At 32.9% G+C, this 23,724-nt stretch overlaps 1 protein-coding gene across 1 annotated transcript in view; it reads right to left on the reverse strand.

Annotated features, from left to right (window-relative positions):
- Positions 1 to 1,035: 1,035 nt before the first annotated feature.
- LOC143226897 (ribosome biogenesis protein NOP53-like) overlaps positions 1,036 to 23,724 on the reverse strand; it is a 43,325-nt gene continuing 20,636 nt past the window's right edge. Inside the window, exons 4-12 of the mRNA XM_076458430.1 lie at positions 21,303 to 21,451; positions 18,748 to 18,815; positions 18,292 to 18,387; positions 13,751 to 13,855; positions 12,768 to 12,923; positions 11,539 to 11,594; positions 6,561 to 6,747; positions 1,334 to 1,410; positions 1,036 to 1,204 (exon numbers count right to left, since the gene is read on the reverse strand). Of these exons, the coding sequence (XP_076314545.1) occupies positions 1,144 to 1,204; positions 1,334 to 1,410; positions 6,561 to 6,747; positions 11,539 to 11,594; positions 12,768 to 12,923; positions 13,751 to 13,855; positions 18,292 to 18,387; positions 18,748 to 18,815; positions 21,303 to 21,451 (955 nt within the window). The 3' untranslated portion in view covers positions 1,036 to 1,143. The remainder of the gene's footprint in view (positions 1,205 to 1,333; positions 1,411 to 6,560; positions 6,748 to 11,538; positions 11,595 to 12,767; positions 12,924 to 13,750; positions 13,856 to 18,291; positions 18,388 to 18,747; positions 18,816 to 21,302; positions 21,452 to 23,724) is intronic.

Genomic DNA, 23,724 nt, shown 5'->3' on the forward strand with positions numbered 1-23,724 from the left:
ACATTCTGACCCTAGTCTTGCTGAACATCTCAGTAAAGCCAGTAACCAACACTGTTTTACTACCTCGTTCAGTTATTCAGTAGAACATTCTGACCCTAGTCTTGCTGAACATCTCAGTAAAGCCAGTAACCAACACTGTTTTACTACCTCGTTCAGTTATTCAGTAGAACATTCTGATCCTAGTCTTGCTGAACATCTCAGTAAAGCCAGTAACCAACACTGTTTTACTACCTCGTTCAGTTATTCAGTAAAACATTCTGACCCTAGTCTTGCTGAACATCTCAGTAAAGCCAGTAACCAACACTGCTTTGCAACCTCGTTCAGTTATTCAGTAGAACATTCTGACCCTAGTCTTGCTGAACATCTCAGTAAAGCCAGTAACCAACACTGATTTACTACCTCGTTCAGTTATTCAGTAGAACATTCTGACCCTAGTCTTGCTGAACATCTCAGTAAAGCCAGTAACCAACACTGATTTACTACCTCGTTCAGTTATTCAGTAGAACATTCTGACCCCAGTCTTGCTGAACATCTCAGTAAAGCCAGTAACCAACACTGTTTTACTACCTCGTTCAGTGTGGCATTAGAGGTTTTTTTCAGTATAAAGACCAAATTTTAACATTTACCACTCTAGCCAGATGCAGATAATAACCACTTGAAACATTTACAGTGACTGTGTACTCATCCTTGGTTAAATAAGTATGTGTAATAGTAATTGTTAACTTTATATTATTTGCATCCAGCATGATGTTGCATTGACTGTCTGGAATTTTGTTGTTGTTTTTAAAAATAAATCAAAAATTTCAATTTAATGTGAAACTAATAATAGTTCTTTATTTAAGTATAAAGTGAGTATCGGACATGATGTAACCATCTTTCAATGAAATGTCTTATACACTAGAATGCCAATAGTGTATGGGTGCTTTACTGGATGATTCACATGTATCCAACCTGATTTGAGACTGGTTGTTTGGCAGTATGGTTGATGAATTTGACAGAAGTACAAGACATTTTCTGTTTAAAAACTTGTAAAAAAAATTCTAGCCAGTTGAGTCTTCTTAGATATTCTGCAGATAAATAAACACATTTTTTACAACAAAATTTATTCACCTTTCTAACCTAGATTTTCAAACAAAAATTCAACTATTTAAACTCTCGGTGGCTTCTCTTCTCTAATTTCTTCAACTTGTATTTTCGTTTCATCCTGCAAGAAAATTTATATAAAAAAATCAATATGGCAGTTTTTTTTTCCATACATAGCAAGTAATTTTCAATAACTCAAAAATTTTTAAACAGAAATCTCTTACAATGGTTACTGGATATAAAATCTTACTTTTGTCTAACTCTGGGTTCAATAATGTTTCTCTTCTGAAAACTCTTGTATCGATCCTCTAATATATTTCCATCAACCTGTAAAGACAAGGCTAGGGATTATCTGATGAAAATATAAATGTTCCATTCCTTATTATCTAACATAAAACCTTTTACTTTATTCACCTAATATATATATATACACAAGTAAATATTAAAGTAAGATTTATTATTTAAAACCTGCTAATGAAAATTAATATTTTATATCAAACATACCTGCTGTGTACACTTGTAAGATTGTACTATATAGAAAGGAATAAATAAAAACACTGTACCATACAGTATGAGAGAACTGTTACAAACATTATAAGAATATTAAAAATCATGTGTTTAACATGAAAGTTACTATTAAAAATATTGTACACCACATGAAAGAATTATTACAAATATTACACAAAACATAAAGGTACTATTAAAAATATTGTACACCACATGAAAGAATTATTACAAATATTACACAAAACATAAAGGTACTATTAAAAATATTGTACACCACATGAAAGAATTAATACAAATATTACATATAACATAAAGTTCCTATTAAAAACATTGTACACAAAATATAAAGGTGCTATTAAAATATTGTATACCACATGAAAGAATTATTACAAATATTACATATAACTTAAAGATACTATTAAAGATATTGTACATCACATTAAAGAATTATTACACATATTAAATATAACATAAAGATACTATTAAAGATATTGTACATCACATTAAAGAATTATTACACATATTAAATATAACAAAGGTACTATTAAAAATATTGTACACCACATGAAAGAATTATTACAAATATTACATATAACAAAGTTACTATTAAAAATATTGTACATAAAATATTACTACTAGAAATATTGTACACCACATGAAAGAATTAACAAATATTACACAAAACATAAAGGTACTATTAAAATTTTGTACACCACATGAAAGAATTATTACAAATGTTACAAAACATAAAGGTACTATTAAAAATATTGTACACCATATGAAAGAATTAATACAAATATTACATATAACATAAAGTTCCTATTAAAAACATTGTACACAAAATATAAAGGTGCTATTAAAATATTGTATACCACATGAAAGAATTATTACAAATATGACATAACAAATTTACTATTAAAAATATTGTACACCAAATAAAGAGGTACTATTAAAAATATTGTACACAAAATATAAAGGTACTATTAAAAATATTGTACACCACATGAAAGAATTAACAAATATTACACAAAACATAAAGGTACTATTAAAATTTTGTACACCACATGAAAGAATTATTACAAATATTACACAAAACATAAAGGTACTATTAAAAATATTGTACACCATATGAAAGAATTAATACAAATATTACATATAACATAAAGTTCCTATTAAAAACATTGTACACAAAATATAAAGGTGCTATTAAAATATTGTATACCACATGAAACAATTATTACAAATATTACATATAACAAATTTACTATTAAAAATATTGTACACAAAATATAATGGTGCTATTAAAATATTGTATACCACATGAAAGAATTATTACAAATATTACATATAACATAAAGGTACTATTAAAGATATTGTACATCACATTAAAGAATTATTACACATTAAATATAACAAAGGTACTATTAAAACATTGTACACAAAATATAAAGGTACTATTAAAACATTGTACACCACATGAAAGAATTATAACAAATATTACACAAAACATAAAGGTACTACTAAAAATATTGTACACCACATGAAAGAATTATAACAAATATTACACAAAACATAAAGGTACTACTAAACATATTGTACACCACATGAAAGAATTATAAGAAATATTACACAACATAAAGGTACTACTAAAATATTATACACCACATGAAAGAATTATAAGAAATATTACACAAAACATAAAGGTACTATTAAAATATTGTATACCACATGAAAGAATTATTACAAATATTACATATAACATAAAGGTACTATTAAAGATATTGTACATCACATTAAAGAATTATTACAAATATTACATATAACATAAAGGTACTATTAAAGATATTGTACATCACATTAAAGAATTATTACACATATTACATATAACAAAGATACTATTAAAACATTGTACACAAAATATAAAGGTACTATTAAAACATTGTACACCACATGAAAGAATTATTACAAATATTACATATAACATAAAGGTACTATTAAAGATATTGTACATCACATTAAAGAATTATTACAAATATTACATATAACATAAAGGTACTATTAAAAATATTGTACACCACATGATAGAATTATTACAAATATAACACAAAACATAAAGGTACTATTCATGTTATGTACAACTGTTACGTGTGTAAAACTGTTGTACATAACATGAATAGACTATTTAAAATATTGTATTTTGAGCATTACAAAATACCATGGAATATTAAACATTATGCCATGAACACTAAACATTATATATATAATTTGTATTTCATATTGCTTGTACATTTCAGATTTCCTGCTTGTCTGACATTAACATCTATTTAAGCTGAATAGATCTTGTACTGTCTGACATCAACATCTATTTAAGCTGAATAGATCTTGTACTGTCTGACATCAACATCTATTTAAGCTGGACAGATCTTGTACTGTCTGACATTAACATCTATTTAAGCTGGATAGATCTTGTACTGTCTGACATCAACATCTATTTAAGCTGAATAGATATTGTACTGTCTGACATTAACATCTATTTAAGCTGGATAGATCTTGTACTCTCTGACATTAACATCTATTTAAGATGGACAGATCTTGTACCGTCTGACATTAACATCTATTTAAGATGGACAGATCTTGTACTGTCTGACATTAACATCTATTTAGGATGGACAGATCTTGTACTCTCTGACATTAACATCTATTTAAGATGGACAGATCTTGTACTGTCTGACATCAACATCTATTTAAGATGGATAGATCTTCTACTGTCTGACATTAACATCTATTTAAGCTGGACAGATCTTCTACTGTCTGACATTAACATCTATTTAAGCTGTATAGATCTTCTACTGTCTGACATTAACATCTATTTAGGATGGACAGATCTTGTACTCTCTGACATTAACATCTATTTAAGATGGACAGATCTTCTACTGTCTGACATTAACATCTATTTAAGCTGGACAGATCTTCTACTGTCTGACATTAACATCTATTTAAGCTGTATAGATCTTCTACTGTCTGACATTAACATCTATTTAGGATGGACAGATCTTGTACTGTCTGACATCAACATCTATTTAAGATGGATAGATCTTCTACTGTCTGACATCAACATCTATTTAAGCTGGACAGATCTTGTACTCTCTGACATTAACATCTATTTAAGCTGGACAGATCTTGTACTGTCTGACATTAACATCTATTTAAGCTGGATAGATCTTCTACTGTCTGACATTAACATCTATTTAAGCTGGATAGATCTTGTACTGTCTGACATTAACATCTATTTAAGCTGGATAGATCTTGTACTGTCTGACATCAACATCTATTTAAGCTGGATAGATCTTGTACTGTCTGACATTAACATCTATTTAAGCTGGATAGATCTTCTACTGTCTGACATTAACATCTATTTAAGCTGGACAGATCTTCTACTGTCTGACATTAACATCTATTTAAGCTGTATAGATCTTGTACTGTCTGACATCAACATCTATTTAAGCTGAATAGATCTTGTACTGTCTGACATCAACATCTATTTAAGGTGGATAGATCTTCTACTGTCTGACATCAACATCTATTTAAGCTGGATAGATCTTCTACTGTCTGACATCAACATCTATTTAAGCTGGATAGATCTTCTACTGTCTGACATTAACATCTATTTAAGCTGGATAGATCTTGTACTGTCTGACATTAACATCTATTTAAGATGGACAGATCTTGTACTGTCTGACATTAACATCTATTTAAGCTGGATAGATCTTGTACTGTCTGACATCAACATCTATTTAAGCTGGATTGATCTTGTACTGTCTGACATCAACATCTATTTAAGCTGGATAGATCTTGTACTGTCTGACATCAACATCTATTTAAGCTGGATAGATCTTCTACTGTCTGACATTAACATCTATTTAAGCTGGATAGATCTTCTACTGTCTGACATTAACATCTATTTAAGCTGGATAGATCTTCTACTGTCTGACATTAACATCTATTTAAGCTGGATAGATCTTCTACTGTCTGACATTAACATCTATTTAAGCTGGATAGATTTTGTACTGTCTGACATTAACATCTATTTAAGCTGGATAGATCTTGTACTGTCTGACATTAACATCTATTTAAGCTGGATAGATCTTGTACTGTCTGACATTAACATCTATTTAAGCTGGATAGATCTTCTACTGTCTGACATTAACATCTATTTAAGCTGGATAGATTTTGTACTGTCTGACATTAACATCTATTTAAGCTGAATAGATCTTGTACTGTCTGACATCAACATCTATTTAAGCTGGACAGATCTTGTACTGTCTGACATTAACATCTATTTAAGCTGGATAGATCTTGTACTGTCTGACATCAACATCTATTTAAGCTGGATAGATCTTGTACTGTCTGACATCAACATCTATTTCAGCTGGATAGATCTTCTACTGTCTGACATTAACATCTATTTAAGCTGGATAGATCTTGTACTGTCTGACATCAACATCTATTTAAGCTGGATAGATCTTGTACTGTCTGACATCAACATCTATTTAAGCTGGATAGATCTTGTACTGTGTGACATTAACATCTATTTAAGCTGGATAGATCTTGTACTGTCTGACATCAACATCTATTTAAGCTGGATAGATCTTGTACTGTCTGACATCAACATCTATTTAAGCTGGATAGATCTTGTACTGTCTACATCAACATCTATTTAAGCTGTATAGATCTTGTACTGTCTGACATCAACATCTATTTAAGCTGGATAGATCTTCTACTGTCTGACATTAACATCTATTTAAGCTGAATAGATCTTGTACTGTCTGACATCAACATCTATTTAAGCTGGACAGATCTTGTACTGTCTGACATTAACATCTATTTAAGCTGGATAGATCTTGTACTGTCTGACATTAACATTATTTCAAATCCTGACACATTAATCACATGATAGCAATATACAAAACCTTCACAGAACGAAGGTTCCCAGTTAACTCTTCAGTCAAATTTAACTCCAAGTCTTGTTCTTTAAACTTGTATTTTCCTAATCTTAGTGGTCTGTACAACTTCCCTGCCAACATTTGTTGTTTACGTTGTTGACGGGCCTTGAACATTTCCTCCAATGATGAAATATCACGTTTAATGCTTCGAAGCCTACAAAACAACCAAATAAATACATCAAAATCATAACCACTATCCTCAACATACACACACCAAACTGTCAGTCATCTACTGTTAACAAGGTAAAAACAGCAGTGCTTTACAAATATTCACTATAATACATACATAGCTTTTCAGCATGAATAATGAAATTAGCATTACCCATACGTAGTTTATACATCTAACATTACAATGTTTGTTTAGATTATTCTGTGTCAGGAGAGATAACACTCTTATAGATAGTGGTTTATACATCTAACATTACAATGCTTGTTTTGGTTATTCTGTGTCAGGAGAGATAACACTCTTATAGATAGTGGTTTATACATCTAACATTACAATGTTTGTTTTGGTTATTCTACGTCAGGTGAGATAACAACACTTATAGACAGTGGTTTATACATCTAACATTACAATGTTTGTTTAGGTTATTCTACGTCAGGTGAGATAACAACACTTATAGACAGTGGTTTATACATCTAACATTACAATGTTTGTTTAGGTTATTCTACGTCAGGTGAGATAACAACACTTATAGACAGTGGTTCATACATCTAACATTACAATGTTTGTTTAGGTTATTCTACGTCAGGTGAGATAACAACACTTATAGACAGTGGTTCATACATCTAACATTACAATGTTTGTTTAGGTTATTCTGTGTCAGGTGAGATAACAACACTTATAGACAGTGGTTCATACATCTAACATTACAATGTTTGTTTAGGTTATTCTGTGTCAGGTGAGATAACAACACTTATAGACAGTGGTTCATACATCTAACATTACAATGTTTGTTTAGGTTATTCTGTGTCAGGAGAGATAACACTCTTATAGACAGTGGTTTATACATCTAACATTACAATGTTTGTTTAGATTATTCTATGTCAGGTGAGATAACAACACTTATAGACAGTGGTTCATACATCTAACATTACAATGTTTGTTTAGGTTATTCTGTGTCAGGAGAGATAACAACACTTATAGACAGTGGTTCATATATCTAACATTACAATGTTTGTTTAGGTTATTCTACGTCAGGTGCGATAACAACACTTATAGACAGTGGTTTATACATCTAACATTACAATGTTTGTTTAGGTTATTCTACGTCAGGTGAGATAACAACACTTATAGACAGTGGTTTATACATCTAACATTACAATGTTTGTTTAGGTTATTCTACGTCAGGTGAGATAACAACACTTATAGACAGTGGTTTATACATCTAACATTACAATGTTTGTTTAGGTTATTCTGTGTCAGGGAAGATAACAACACTTATAGACAGTGGTTTATACATCTAACATTACAATGTTTGTTTAGGTTATTCTGTGTCAGGAGAGATAACAACACTTATAGACAGTGGTTTATACATCTAACATTACAATATTTGTTTAGGTTATTCTGTGTCAGGAGAGATAACAACACTTATAGACAGTGGTTTATACATCTAACATTACAATGTTTGTTTAGGTTATTTTGTGTCAGCAGAGATAACAACACTAATAGACATTGGTTTATACATCTAACATTACAATATTTATTTAGGTTATTCTGTGTCAGGAGAGATAACAACATTTATAGACAGTGGTTTAAACATCTAACATTACAGTATTTATTTAGGTTATTCTGTGTCAGGAGAGATAACACTTATAGACAGTGGTTTATAATCTAACATTACAATGTTTGTTTAGGTTATTCTGTGTCAGCAGAGATAACAACACTTATAGACAGTGGTTTATACATCTAACATTACAATATTTATTTAGGTTATTCTGTGTCAGCAGAGATAACAACACTTATAGACAGTGGTTCATACATCTAACATTACAATGTTTGTTTAGGTTATTCTACGTCAGGTGAGATAACAATACTTATAGACAGTGGTTTATACATCTAACATTACAATGTTTGTTTAGGTTATTCTATGTCAGGTGAGATAACAACACTTATAGACAGTGGTTCATATATCTAACATTACAATGTTTGTTTAGGTTATTCTACGTCAGGTGCGATAACAACACTTATAGACAGTGGTTCATATATCTAACATTACAATGTTTGTTTAGGTTATTCTACGTCAGGTGCGATAACAACACTTATAGACAGTGGTTTATACATCTAACATTACAATGTTTGTTTAGGTTATTCTGTGTCAGGTGAGATAACAACACTTATAGACAGTGGTTTATACATCTAACATTACAATGTTTGTTTAGGTTATTCTGTGTCAGGAGAGATAACAACACTTATAGACAGTGGTTTATACATCTAACATTACAATATTTGTTTAGGTTATTCTGTGTCAGGAGAGATAACAACACTTATAGACAGTGGTTTATACATCTAACATTACAATGTTTGTTTAGGTTATTTTGTGTCAGCAGAGATAACAACACTAATAGACATTGGTTTATACATCTAACATTACAATATTTATTTAGGTTATTCTGTGTCAGGAGAGATAACAACATTTATAGACAGTGGTTTAAACATCTAACATTACAGTATTTATTTAGGTTATTCTGTGTCAGGAGAGATAACACTTATAGACAGTGGTTTATAATCTAACATTACAATGTTTGTTTAGGTTATTCTGTGTCAGCAGAGATAACAACACTTATAGACAGTGGTTTATACATCTAACATTACAATATTTATTTAGGTTATTCTGTGTCAGCAGAGATAACAACACTTATAGACAGTGGTTTATACATCTAACATTACAATATTTATTTAGGTTATTCTGTGTCAGCAGAGATAACAGTCTTATAGACAGTGGTTTATACATCTAACATTACAATGTTTGTTTAGGTTATTCTGTGTTAGTTGGTTTGGCATTTTATGGTACAAGGCAACTTGGCTATCTGTGCCAAACATCTGGTAAAAAGTTAAAATTAAAGTAAAATTATTAAAATTTATAAAAAGGAAATTAAAGTAAAACAAAAGAAAGTTTAATTTTTGAATTAAAAACATTCATCAACTTTTTTAACCATGGAGGTCAAAAGACTTTTCACGTTGTTTGAAAATGATTCTTTTGGAGGCACAGAGTGATCCATCTCCAACTGTAGTTATGGAACGAAGTGCAGCAGCATACATCTGAGATGGAGTGGTAGACAGCAACTTTCGAGCCTCAGGGTAAGTAATGTTTTATACATCTGAGATGAAGACAGCAACTTTCGAGCCTCAGGGTAACTAATGTTTTATACATCTGTGATGAAGACAGCAACTTTCGAGCCTCAGGGTAACTAATGTTTTATACATCTGAGATGAAGACAGCAACTTTCGAGCCTCAGGGTAACTAATGTTTTATACATCTGAGATGAAGACAGCAACTTTCGAGCCTCAGGGTAACTAATGTTTTATACATCTGAGATGAAGACAGCAACTTTCGAGCCTCAGGGTAACTAATGTTTTATACATCTGAGATGAAGACAGCAACTTTCGAGCCTCAGGGTAACTAATGTTTTATACATCTGAGATGAAGACAGCAACTTTCGAGCCTCAGGGTAACTAATGTTTTATACATCTGAGATGAAGACAGCAACTTTCGAGCCTCAGGTTAACTAATGTTTTGAATCATTTTGAGACACTGCACCTCTTTTTCTTCCAACCACTTAGAACTAAAGTAGGATGGGTGAGAGCCATTGCAATTAATGCAATGAGGATCTGTTTCACACTCATCGGCATCGTGGTCCTTGCCCCCTCAGCAAGCACATGCCGAGGAACCCCAACAAGATGTTTTTGAGTGACCGAACCATTGACACTGGAAACATCTGAGAGGGTTTGGAATGTATGGCCATACCTTGCAATTAAGATAACCTGCCTTGAAGGTGGCAGGTGCATGCAGTGATATAAAAGTTAAAATGAGGACAATGGTAGGCATCATAATTCCACCTTTGTGAGTGGAGATATGCCTCACTGCAGAAACTCCTTGGGTGGAGAAACCAGCGAGAATCATTCGGGGATGTTCTTCAAATCCCTCTCAACAATAACTCCTTGTGAGGAATTCAAAGTAGCATGAGGAGTAACCTCAATGGATATATCCCCAATCACCTTTGAATGCAAGAGAAATTCACTGTGTTTAGATGTGGATATTTCCACCAATATGTCTCCAGAGCAAAGCTTTTTGACTGACCTTGGAGAGCCAGCAAGTCCCTCTAGACCCTTCTCAATAAAAAAAAAAAAGAGACATCTGCCCTAAAGGTTTGTCTGAAAGAGAATGTGATATAAGAAAATGAGGCACAGGTGTTACAGATGTTGAAGATTGCTGCTCAGAATCTTCAAGACATGGTCTTTTACCTATGGACTGTTTTTTCATTATTTTATTTAAGTTTTTATTTGGAGGATCCATAATAAAAAAAGAATATTTCACTGACCCCACCCACCATGGAGTCCTACAAGGGGACTCACTACAATGTCAAACAAAAACACTGCAGCAACACCAGGGTTTTGTCAGGAACATCCAACACTGGTAGTTAGTTGACCCTATCCCAAGTGGACCAGCTGAATGATCTTAGGAGGTCACCCCAAGACTGCCCATCTACATTCAAGGCCAAAGTGGTGTGTTAAGGTTAGACTCCTCATCCATCAGGATCCTCTCCTGCCCTTCACGGGTCACCACGCACTGTAAACACATGGCTGGATGTTTAGATCACAGAGGAGGTAAGCTAAAAGAACAGAACCTTTCAGGGGACATCCCCTGACCACATATAGGAAAACTATTTGCTACTGATCTATAAATGTAACATGAAATAAAACATAAAACTATTTGTTACTGACCTATAAATTTCATGATCTTGCTTCCTTTTTAGTTTATTTTCAGCAGATTTTTTTTTCTGTGGACAAATATAAAAAATAGTCTTCAATTTCAAACAGTTTGTTAAAAAGATAACATTACAACACACATATCCAGAACTCACAACTAAGACAATAATGTTTTATAGTAGTCAAACACTGTTATCCAGAACATAGATCTAAAATAATAATACTGACAGTCAGTCATATATTCTCAACAAATTAAAACTTAAAAACTCTAAAGTTTGACAACTAAACTTTGTTCACCAACTAAATACTGAAACTTATCAATGCTACCCAAATATGAATACTTTATAACAAACACATCCTTACAGAACCACTCTAACAAACACATCCTAACAGAATTACTCTAACAAACACGTCCTTACAGAACTACTCTTAACAAACACGTCCTTACAGAACTACTCTTAACAAACACGTCCTTACAGAACTACTCTTAACAAACACGCCTTACAGAACTACTCTTAACAAACACATCCTTACAGAACTACTCTTAACAAACACATCCTTACAGAACTACTCTTAACAAACACATCCTTACAGAACTACTCTTAACAAACACATCCTTACAGAACTACTCTTAACAAACACATCCTTACAGAACTACTCTTAACAAACACATCCTTACAGAACTACTCTTAACAAACACATCCTTACAGAACTACTCTTAACAAACACATCCTTACAGAACTACTCTTAACAAACATCCTTACAGAACTACTCTTAACAAACACATCCTTACAGAACTACTCTTAACAAACACATCCTTACAGAACTACTCTTAACAAACATCCTTACAGAACTACTCTTAACAAACACATCCTTACAGAACTACTCTTAACAAACACATCCTTACAGAACTACTCTTAACAAACACATCCTTACAGAACTACTCTTAACAAACACATCCTTACAAAACTACTCTTAACAAACACATCCTTACAGAACTACTCTTAACAAACACATCCTTACAGAACTACTCTTAACAAACACATCCTTACAGAACTACTCTTAACAAACACATCCTTACAGAACCACTCTATACTCCTTTTCTCTAACACTTTTGATGTTAACATAAAATCTTTATATGAAACACCATTCATTAAAAATGCAAATTTTTTAAGTTCTGAATAAATAAAAAACTAAACTTTTAGATTTTTATAAAATATTTTAAAATATTCAGTTTTAAACACCTGCAGTTTCTGTTCCTTTTCTCGTCTTCGTTTTGATTTAGTTTTTCTGTCTTCAGGTCTAACAAAGGAATTTTTTGCTTGATCTTCAACAATGTCATCTTCAGATTCATCATCCACATCATCCAGTCCCTGAGACATCTCAAACAGCCACATTTTCTAATAACAACTTAACTTATTGAGCTTATAATGAACTCCAGTAATTATATTAGTATTTAAAGCATATTAACAAATGAGAAACAAACACAACACTAAAAACAATAGTTAAATAGAAAGATAAATATTACAGAGCATTCTGGAAGCTAGAGATAGGTGTTTACATATTTACCATTTGTACAGCAAGTGTTCCAACAGAGTAACCATGCAATATAGCAGTTATTATGTAATCTTGTAATACAAACACTTATCACGTAGAAAGTGTTCCTACCATATAATAGTAAATTACTAACTCTGTTTAAAACTAATAGTGGCATTCCTTGTCTACAGAAGTTCATCGACTCTCCTGTATGGGGATACTCCTATTATTTTACAGATAAACTAGCTCTGTTTCACCTTGAGTAACTTTCATTCTTTGGGAAGGGTGAGTGTTCTTTCATACTTTATAGTATTATCGTAACACATAACTAATGCATTTGTATATAGACAATATTCAGACGGTTAACCATCAAGTGAAAGTTACATAACTGTGTAAGTCTTACATTAACAATACAGAAAACGTGTCCAGTACCATCCAAAACTGTCAAGAAGCAATATCAAAGTCAATATTATATCATTAATAAATTGTGTTAAATATTCTGATATATACAGATGAGGTTTTGGTTTATTTGATTGTTAAGTATTCTGATATATACAGATGAGGTTTTGGTTTATTTGAGTGTTAATATTTTTCTTTCATGTAATGTATAGTGCTAGAATACATCACATTTTATAGAGAATTATGGTTGAAATCAGATTCAATTCAGTATACAATGGATGAATATAAAAACCTGTAAGAACTCTGGTTCACATAAGTTAACTTTCAGAGCTCTCTCCAGTTTCTTCTCATCACGTTCATTCTTCATTTCTTTTGTTACAGCTTCCTGTAGGAGTTCCTGTAAAAACATTCAAATTTAGAATTAATATGTATTTATATGGAACTCAAAACTAAATTGTCCTGTAATGCAAGCAATTTAACACAGCATAGTTCACAATATTCATCATACTCAACAAGTATTCCCCAAATACCATGAATATTTTTCTTAAGAATACACACAATGTTCTTGATTGTGTATCTTACGAAACACCACCCAGAAACCTATGAACATATCTCCTAGTAAGAATTCAAACAATGTTCCTGGTTGTGAATCTCACAAAACACCACCCAGAAACCTATGAACATATCTCCTAGTAAGAATTCAAACAACGTTCCTGGTTGTGAATCTCACAAAAAAACTACCCAGAAACCTATGAACATATCTCCTAGTAAGAATTCAAAGAACATTCCTGGTTGTGAATCTCACAAAACACCACCCAGAAACCTATGAACATATCTCCTAGTAAGAATTCAAACAACGTTCCTGGTTGTGAATCTCACAAAACACCACCCAGAAACCTATGAACATATCTCTCAGTAAGAATTCAAACAACGTTCCTGGTTGTGAATCTCACAAAACACCACCCAGAAACCTATGAACATACCTCCTAGTAAGAATTCAAACAACGTTCCTGGTTGTGAATCTCACAAAACACCACCCAGAAACCTATGAACATATCTCCTAGTAAGAATTCAAACAACGTTCCTGGTTGTGAATCTCACAAAACACCACCCAGAACATATCTCTTAGTAAGAATTCAAACACAGAGGCCTAACCTGTTCTCTTATCTGCTATTTCAGCCAAGTTCCTGAATCATCAGTTGTGTTTGGAAGAATGAAACAATAGGTTTCATATAGAGATGGAATGTTAGTAGTTTTAATTTCATGTGTAATCTCTGCTAATAATGTGAAACTTTAGTTGTTTGGACAGCACATGAAAACATCACCACTGTTATTCAACAGACCAGCTAACTAATTATATAGTTGTTAACGTTTTGTGAAAGTGTGGATTTCAGTTAAGAAAGAATAGTTTATATATCTAAACTATTATTTGGTTCGCTATTGTTGTTGCAGGAGACTAGTTTCACTGAATTCACAATTACACAATGCTGCTTAGAGAAAGATTATTTTCATCAACAATGAATATTTCAAAACACAACAAACTTATTTCTTAGATGTAATTTATGTGTAGTCTTAAACTTAAAGATATGGTCTGTATTATCAACATCTGAAAGTGAAACTTGCTAAATTCATATAACATTCTGATCTCAGTGATGAAGAACATAAGAAAACATTTTTTCCTTACCTGAAATTGTATTTCCAAAAGATACAGTTCAGCTACTTTCTTCAGCCTTTCATCTGCCAAAGAAATTTGCATTCTACTAAACCTGAGGAAACTTTCAACTAATTTCATGGAAATTGCATTATTACATAATGACATCATCACATGAACCATGCACATGAGCAATACGTCCCCCACTTGTTGACAAGACAGATAAGTCATATGTGCACCAGGAGTGGAGAGGTTGGATGTGTAGAAGTGAGTTTATATCAGAAATACTTTTCAGATTAGGAAAATATTAACTTTTGATATGATAACTCACATAGTTTAACTGAAATCCCATGCTCAGAGAGACTGGTGTAAAACTTTCCTAGATGAGCTCCCTTCAGAGAGCACCTGAAGTGAGCCCATGGGTTGTGACATCCATAGGGTAGCACCCAAGGAAAACTGAACCTCATATCATCCAGGGAATACTCTTTACCCATATAGGAAGAGGCAAAGCTAACACAGTTGTGTTGCAAATCGAATATCTACTTGGCTGTCTGATTTCTCGTATACAAGCTGTTGGACAGCCAGTACTTGTAGTGTGATTGAAGCTTGTTTAAATTATACTTTATGTGCTCACCAGACACATTGGGAACCGGTAATAAGTATCAGTGCAAGAAGTACCATTAATCATCTCACATTTACTGTCAAAATCTATTGGAACAACTCCAGCTATAGGATGAAGGCACTTTATTGTACATAATATGAGAACTTACATACCTCAACTCAACTGTCAGTCTCTACAGACCATGTGGAAGAGAAGGGTGTGTTAGGGATATATCACAAGAAGTTCTCATCTCAACTCTATCATCAGACTCTACAAACCTTACACCAGCAGAAGGAGGGGTTCACATTTGTTAAATAGTAACGACCAGTACTGAGTGAGGTCATCTCAACTTTACTGAACAAAGACATATGAGATATAGATATTAATTGCTCTTCTACTTAACTGAAGATGTCTTAAGGACAGACTACCAGCAAGAGGAGACAACTATATTAGGAAGAATTTAGTCCATATGTAGAGCACGCACACTTCACTCTACTGAATAGGCTCTGGCTGCAAGAAGTGGGAATACATGATGTGCATGAGGGGTGACCCTAATACATAAACAACTGCACCAGTGTTCCACTTCTCATGTTTTAGTACTCTAGCCTCTGCACCTAGTCTACTGTCCCAATTGCCGACAAGAGTCTCCTGTTTTTCCATTTGACAACAGGGAGGAATTCTTAATGGGGACTCAAAAAGTTGGAAATTAATGTATTTGGAGAGTCCACATGTCTGTCTGGAGAAGTTCATTCAAGTGCCTGTGAAAGCTAGGTGTAGGAGAATGAAAAAGTGATGAATAAAATGAGAACATCCAAATTCTGAAACATGTTAACACAGAAATCGATGGATCCCCATTGTAAAGGAAATAGGTAAATGGTTAAAAAAAAGTTCCAGGAAAGGAACAGTAGGAGATGTGGACTCCTAAATTAAAAGGAACAGTAGGAAATGTGGACTCCTAAATTAAGAGGTCTGTAATGTGGCTCAAAGAATGGTCCAACAGGGCACAGGAGCTAAGCTGGGTCCAAACAGTCCAAAAAGCAAACATTATGATTCATCTCCAAACAAGCTAAGTCTGAGGAAGAAAGGATTAATCTGAAAAGAGAAAATAAGATATTAGGTTGAAGTTGGTGAGAGGATAATCTAAAGGAAATATATTGGAACAATGGTAATTGTAAGAGGAAACAAACCAGGGAGAAAGAAGATTAAAAAAAAAAGAAGCAGAAATTAGCTTGGATGTAGAATGCACAAAATCCAGTAAAACAAGTGGTTATATAGGCACTAACAAAAGGGCCCACGACTGATAGCAGTATGTAGATCCAAAGCCCAAAAGGAGGAGACAAGAAAAATGACCATAATAGATGATGTCTAACTTCAGAAAAGTGGCAAAGCATCCAAGAATGGTGTGTTCAGCATTAAGCAAAACCTACAAAAGATATGGTGGTGAAGAGGCTACTCCACTAAAGTCATAAGAACTGAGTGAGGAAAGCAGCCCACCAAGAAGGTACTGGTACAGAACTGCACATTTAATGCTTGAAAACAAAACAGTCTGGGAAAAGAAACCACAATGATAGGTGGAAAAAGGAAAGACTTTGGAAGAGATCAAATGGAATATGATCAAACAAACTACTAGTAGGAATAGAAACAAACCAGAGAAAGAGAAAATTGAGTACAAATGTTGGAAGACCTGTCTCAATGAAAATGTACATCAATTAGAGAAAAATGCATTGAAGGAGAAGGAAATCTGATTTGAAAGGTGGTAAGGGAATGTAAGAAGAAAGACAGATATGGTCTAATCACTGAAACCATTCCTAAAGGAGAGGTTTACACAGAGGACAAATAACCCAAAGAAAGAAAACTTGTCCATAAGGTTGTCACAACAGAAGATACAAGAAGGCATGCCCTGAAGGACGGAGAGGTTTATAGAGAATAACCTCTCACTTAGGGAGAGAGAGGCCAATAACTCTTAAACCCAGGAACTAAATATTCCATCATTTGTAGCAATGACAGAGTGAACTTGGTTAAGAGGAGAGTAGAATCAATTATTCAACACTGAGTGAGAGTGAGAAAAAAAAACAACTAAACAGCTGAGCAGTTGTCAAAAAAACAAACAAGAAGGATGGAGATATCACAGAATGGGTTAACTGATATAAACAAAGGAAAGAAATGCCAGCCATGAATCATGTATTTAGCAAGGAAAGGTTTTTACAGTACCAACAAATACATTAACGATGCAAGTCTTATTAAACTGAAAACGAACAAAAAATTTAAACACATCCGGCCAGTAAAATGACAATGAGGACCACTAAGTTTCATGACAGCAAGCACACAGGGGAGTTACTGTACATGGAGGTGTGTTCTTCTCTTATTGGTGGAGAGCTTTTTTTTGCATGATACCATCATCATGTAGCAGCACAATTAAGGTAAATTTACACATAATTAGGTCGGAGTTGCCTCAAGGAAAATAGCACACAAATCGCTTTGGCAGATGCACTGAAGGGCTGAGGAATATAGCTAATCTCTTGTGAGAGGCAAGTTATCTTGTCAGAAATGTAAAAATAATTAAAAGACAAAACACACAGACCTGGTGTTCATCAAAAGCTGGATTATAAGAGGCACCAGGGTGAGGCACTTCTATGGGTGGGAGTAGAGAAGGCTTCTGGTAACGATGGTTTGGAACCTGAAATGATTTAACTTGTTGTGCTACAGAAACAAAAACTGTATTTTGTTAATAGTTTTAAGGTTTGAAGAACACACATCACTTATAGTTTTACTAAAAATCATAAAACCAAGAAGAAAATAAATCTAAACATGACATTGAAATAAAGGTGTAATAGGGGTCAAAACATGACACTGAAACAAAGATGTATTACTTGAGTTCAATTTCTTATTTTTTTCCATTTAAAATGTTTTAACTTACATTTTATCAGGTTAAAATGTCATCATTTTCTTCATTACTTAACATATTTTAAAAATTTGGAAACTATTTTAACTAAACTCACAAAAAATGGTTTACAATAATTTGGTTCACTGAGCTCACCTTTGGTGTCATTTTTCTTGTAATTACATTGTAATAGGTTACAAAATCTTCTCCCTTTCCACTGCTATCTATATTGAGAAAAAAAATGTTCATAAAAACCTTCACAAGTAAAATAATATTGTACAGTAACTGACTGGAAATTATTCTACAAACAAGTAATATAACAGAACCTTTCTAGTATTGTTTTTTATTATAACAATGTGAAAAAGTTAAAGTAATTGTTGAACTACTTTTTTAATTCTGATTTCAACTAAAGCAATACAGCCACAATCAGTTAATATTATTCCACTAAATTAAACCAAAGAGACACAGATATTTATTTATAAGAAATAATAATAAAACTTAAGTGATGTATCTAAAATAATATTCTAATTAATTAAATCAATGTGACAAATCACTTTAATACATTTATAATTTCAACAACCCAAGTTAAGGTCACATTTTCCATACCTGAAAACGTAATCCCCAAGCTATTCACCTTCAAACAGTAATTTTCCTCTAGAGTTCCTACAATTTGCCAAAGAAAGTTACAAGCCACCATCATAATCTCAAGTGAACTTGTTTCACTGCATAATGATGTATTCATATAAACAGTTAGACTCCATCACTGAGATCGCACAGAAACTGGAGCAAAGACCTCCTTCAGAATATATCTCAATGAAGCCCGTGAGGTGTAACAGTAAGAGCTCCATAGAGGCACACACATGAGAGACTAGATATCTTCTCATTCAGGATATACTCCTTGTTCATGTACGACATGAAGAGAGGCAGAAAAACAATAAATGTTTCACGAAGATGGGCAGAATAAATACACGACCATACATTCACTGGAGCTTATGTAACCACCTCCTCTACCATCACACTTCACTGATCAAAACCAGCCGTGGAAGAATGGCACTTGTGACAGGTACATGTGATCACCTGCTCTACCATCACACTCCACTGATCAAAACCAGCCATGGAAGAATGACACTTGTAATATGTAGATGTGTTCACCTGCTCTACCATCACACTCCACTGATCAAAACCAGCTGTGGAAGAATGACACTTGTGATATGTAGATGTGTTCACCTGCTCTACCATCACACTCCACTGATCAAAACCAGCTGTGGAAGAATGACACTTGTGATATGTAGATGTGTTCACCTGCTCTACCATCACACTCCACTGATCAAAACCAGCTGTGGAAGAATGACACTTGTGACAGCTACATGTGATCACCTCCTCTACCATCACACTCCACTGATCAAAACCAGCCGTGGAACAAGGACACTTGTGACAGCTACATGTGATCACCTCCTCTACCATCACACTCCACTGATCAAAACCAGCCGTGGAACAAGGACACTTGTGATAGCTACATGTGATCACCTCCTCTACCATCACACTCCACTGATCAAAACCAGCCGTGGAAGAACGACACTTGTGATATGTACATGTGATCACCGGCTCTACCATCACACTCCACTGATCAAAAACAGCTGTGGAAGAATGACACTTGTGATAGCTACATGTGATCACCTTTTTTATATGCAAAAACGGCTCGTTTGGGCTGAGAAAACACTTTACATAGAAGAGCGAACAACGTTTCGACCTTCTTCGGTCATCGTGAACCTGATGTGAACATTTGTTTTACAAAATAGGTATATTACAGTACATAAATACCAATCAAGTTTAGAACACAAAGCATGAATACATTGCCTGGTTATCTAAAGAGTAGAAAAAGTTAAAGTTGCAAACATATGGTGTTCTAAAGTAAGTAAACCAGCCTGTGTGGATTTGTGACAGGGCACAGTTATAATCACATGGATACATCATACAATTAATTAATTAGCATTCTTCATTATAATTTTTTTTTATAAAAACTGCTGGTATGAGAAGGTAACAACAAGAAAGTAAAAGTGGTAAATTATTCATAATAAATTTAACCTGTTATTTTGTGCAACACGTAATACATTATCAGTAACTATTATAGTTATGTTCAAGAACCATAGAATGCAAGAAAGAAAAGCAACTAGAAAGTAGATGTGATTGGATGAAAAGTATGACATCATTTTTAGCTTGGTGGTTGGCTGTTGACTTTTGTCTTCTGTGAATACACACATAGTTAACTTCATAGTAAATCTGGTTACATTTACATAGATAATACTGCTTGCACCATTGACTTTTCTTCCATCTCATTTCAAATAGTTTAAATATTTGTTTAATAAAAGAATCTAACACACAATACAATTCTTTGTAGAACTTAAACCTATCTAGAAACACATATTACATTCATTCTAATGTAGGCTTACATGCACATTTTACAGACTACAATGCCAGTACTACTTGGTACTTTTGTTCACTCCTTGTTTTTTTGTAGAATGGAGAAAACAAATATTGAGATGAATTTTATATTTTGAGGGGCAGAAATTATATTAGGGTGGCAAGATTAGTGAAAGTAAAAACTGTTGCAAGTAATTGTGTGGTAACTTCAAACCCTGTAATAGTCACATGACAGAGTTTATACATTGGATTAGAAGCTTCCAGAAGACATACAAACAATCAACAACTACCATCTTCTTTCCAAATATCAAAGAAAGATGTCTCATGTGGGTTCTTGGTAGTTCTCTCTTCATGGTGGTACTTCTTCTTCTTTACATTAGATGCTTTCCTGAAAGTTCTCTGGCAATTTTTTTTCCCATTAACAAATCTTGTTTGGCACCTATAAAAAAAAAAAAGCATAACTATTTTCTCAAGAAAAGAAAGTTCATATTTCATTCCATAATAATATTATAAAAGTAAAAAGGTTGTGTTAAAACAAGGCACACATTTATTCACTAGAACCTTTTGTTAAAACTAAGCCTAAATATTATTTCTAAATCATGTCAAAGATGTTCCGTATGTTACATGAATGGTGGGTATAATCAATAAAATTATATGAAGAGTACCTTTCAAAAACCTTTAAAGAAAACCATGTACTGTGGAAAATGATTTTAAAAATTATTAATTAGTTAGTCAATCTTTAAATATCCCATTAATAAAACCATTCAAGTTCAAGATGATTTCAAAACTTGCCCATGTTTCCAAACACTTTAATATTACAAAATATCAGGTTAGCATCTACACTTATATTTTAATCTGATACAGGATTCATTAAAAACAGGATTAAGAGAACTGATTTAAATCATTTCAAATTCAGACAATTTGATGAAGATTTTCACAAACTGACGTTCAGAAAGTTTTTCAGAATCAACCTGAATACATATATTTTCTTTCACACATCAACTGCACTGTACTTTAGTTACACTATCACACATCAACTGCACTGTACTTTAGTTACACTATCACACATCAACTGCACTGTACTTTAGTTACACTATCACACATCAACTGCACTGTACTTTAGTTACACTATCACACATCAACTGCACTGTACTTTAGTTACACTATCACACATCAACTGCACTGTACTTTAGTTACACTATCACACATCAACTGCACTATACTTTAGTTACACTATCACACATCAACTGCACTATACTTTAGTTACACTATCACACATCAACTGCACTTCGTTTTGGTTAGTTACATCTATCACACATCAACTGCACTATGCTTTAGTTACACTATCACACATCAACTGCACTGTATTTTTAGTTACACACTATCACACATCAACTGCACTATACTTTGGTTAGTTACACTATCACACATCAACTGCACTATTATACTTAGTTACACTATCACACATCAACTGCACTATACTTTAGTTACGGTTTATCACACATCAACTGCACTATACTTTTAGTTACATCTATCACACATCAACTGCACTATATTTAGTTACACTATCACATCAACTGCACTATACTTTAGTTACACTATCGCACATCAACTGCACTATAACTTTAGTTACACTATCACACATCAACTGCGCACTATAGCTGAAGTTACATTTATCACACACATCAACTGCACTATACTTTAGTTACATTATCACACATCAACTGCACTATATTTTAATTACACTATCACACATCAACTGCACTATACTTTAGTTACACTATCACACATCAACTGCACTATACTTTAGTTACACTATCACACATCAACTGCACTGTATTTTAGTTACACTATCACACATCAACTGCACTGTATTTTAGTTACACTATCACACATCAACTGCACTATACTTTAGTTAGACTATCACACATCAACTGTACTGTATTTTAGTTACACTATCACACATCAACTGCACTGTATTTTAGTTACACTATCACACATCAACTGCACTATACTTTAGTTACACTATCACACATCAACTGCACTATACTTTAGTTACACTATCACACATCAACTGTACTGTATTTTAGTTACACTAAATTCTTTAGATACCTGTATAACTTTATATTATCCTACACAACTGTCACTAAATTCTTTAGATACCTGTATAACTTTATATTATCCTACACAACTGTCACTAAATTCTTCAGATACCTGTATAACTTTATATCATCCTACACAACTGTCACTAAATTCTTATTTAGATACCTGTATACCTTGATATTATCCTACACAACTGTCACTAAATTCTTTAGATACCTGTATAACTTTATATTATCCTACACAACTGTCACTAAATTCTTAATTAGATACCTGTATACCTTGATATCATCCTACACAACTGTCACTAAATTCTTATTCAGATACCTGTATAACTTTATATCATCCTACACAACTGTCACTAAATTCTTTAGATACCTGTATAACTTTATATTTCCTACATACCTGTCACTAAATTCTTATTTAGATACCTGTATAACTTTATATTATCCTACACAACTGTCACTAAATTCTTATTTAGATACCTGTATAACTTTATATTATCCTACACAACTGTCACTAAATTCTAATCAGATACCTGTATAACTTTATATTATCCTACACAACTGTCACTAAATTCTTATTTAGATACCTGTATAACTTTATATTATC

This window comes from Tachypleus tridentatus, chromosome 9, assembly GCF_004210375.1.
Source record: "Tachypleus tridentatus isolate NWPU-2018 chromosome 9, ASM421037v1, whole genome shotgun sequence".
Classification (NCBI taxonomy): Eukaryota; Metazoa; Arthropoda; class Merostomata; order Xiphosura; family Limulidae; genus Tachypleus; species Tachypleus tridentatus.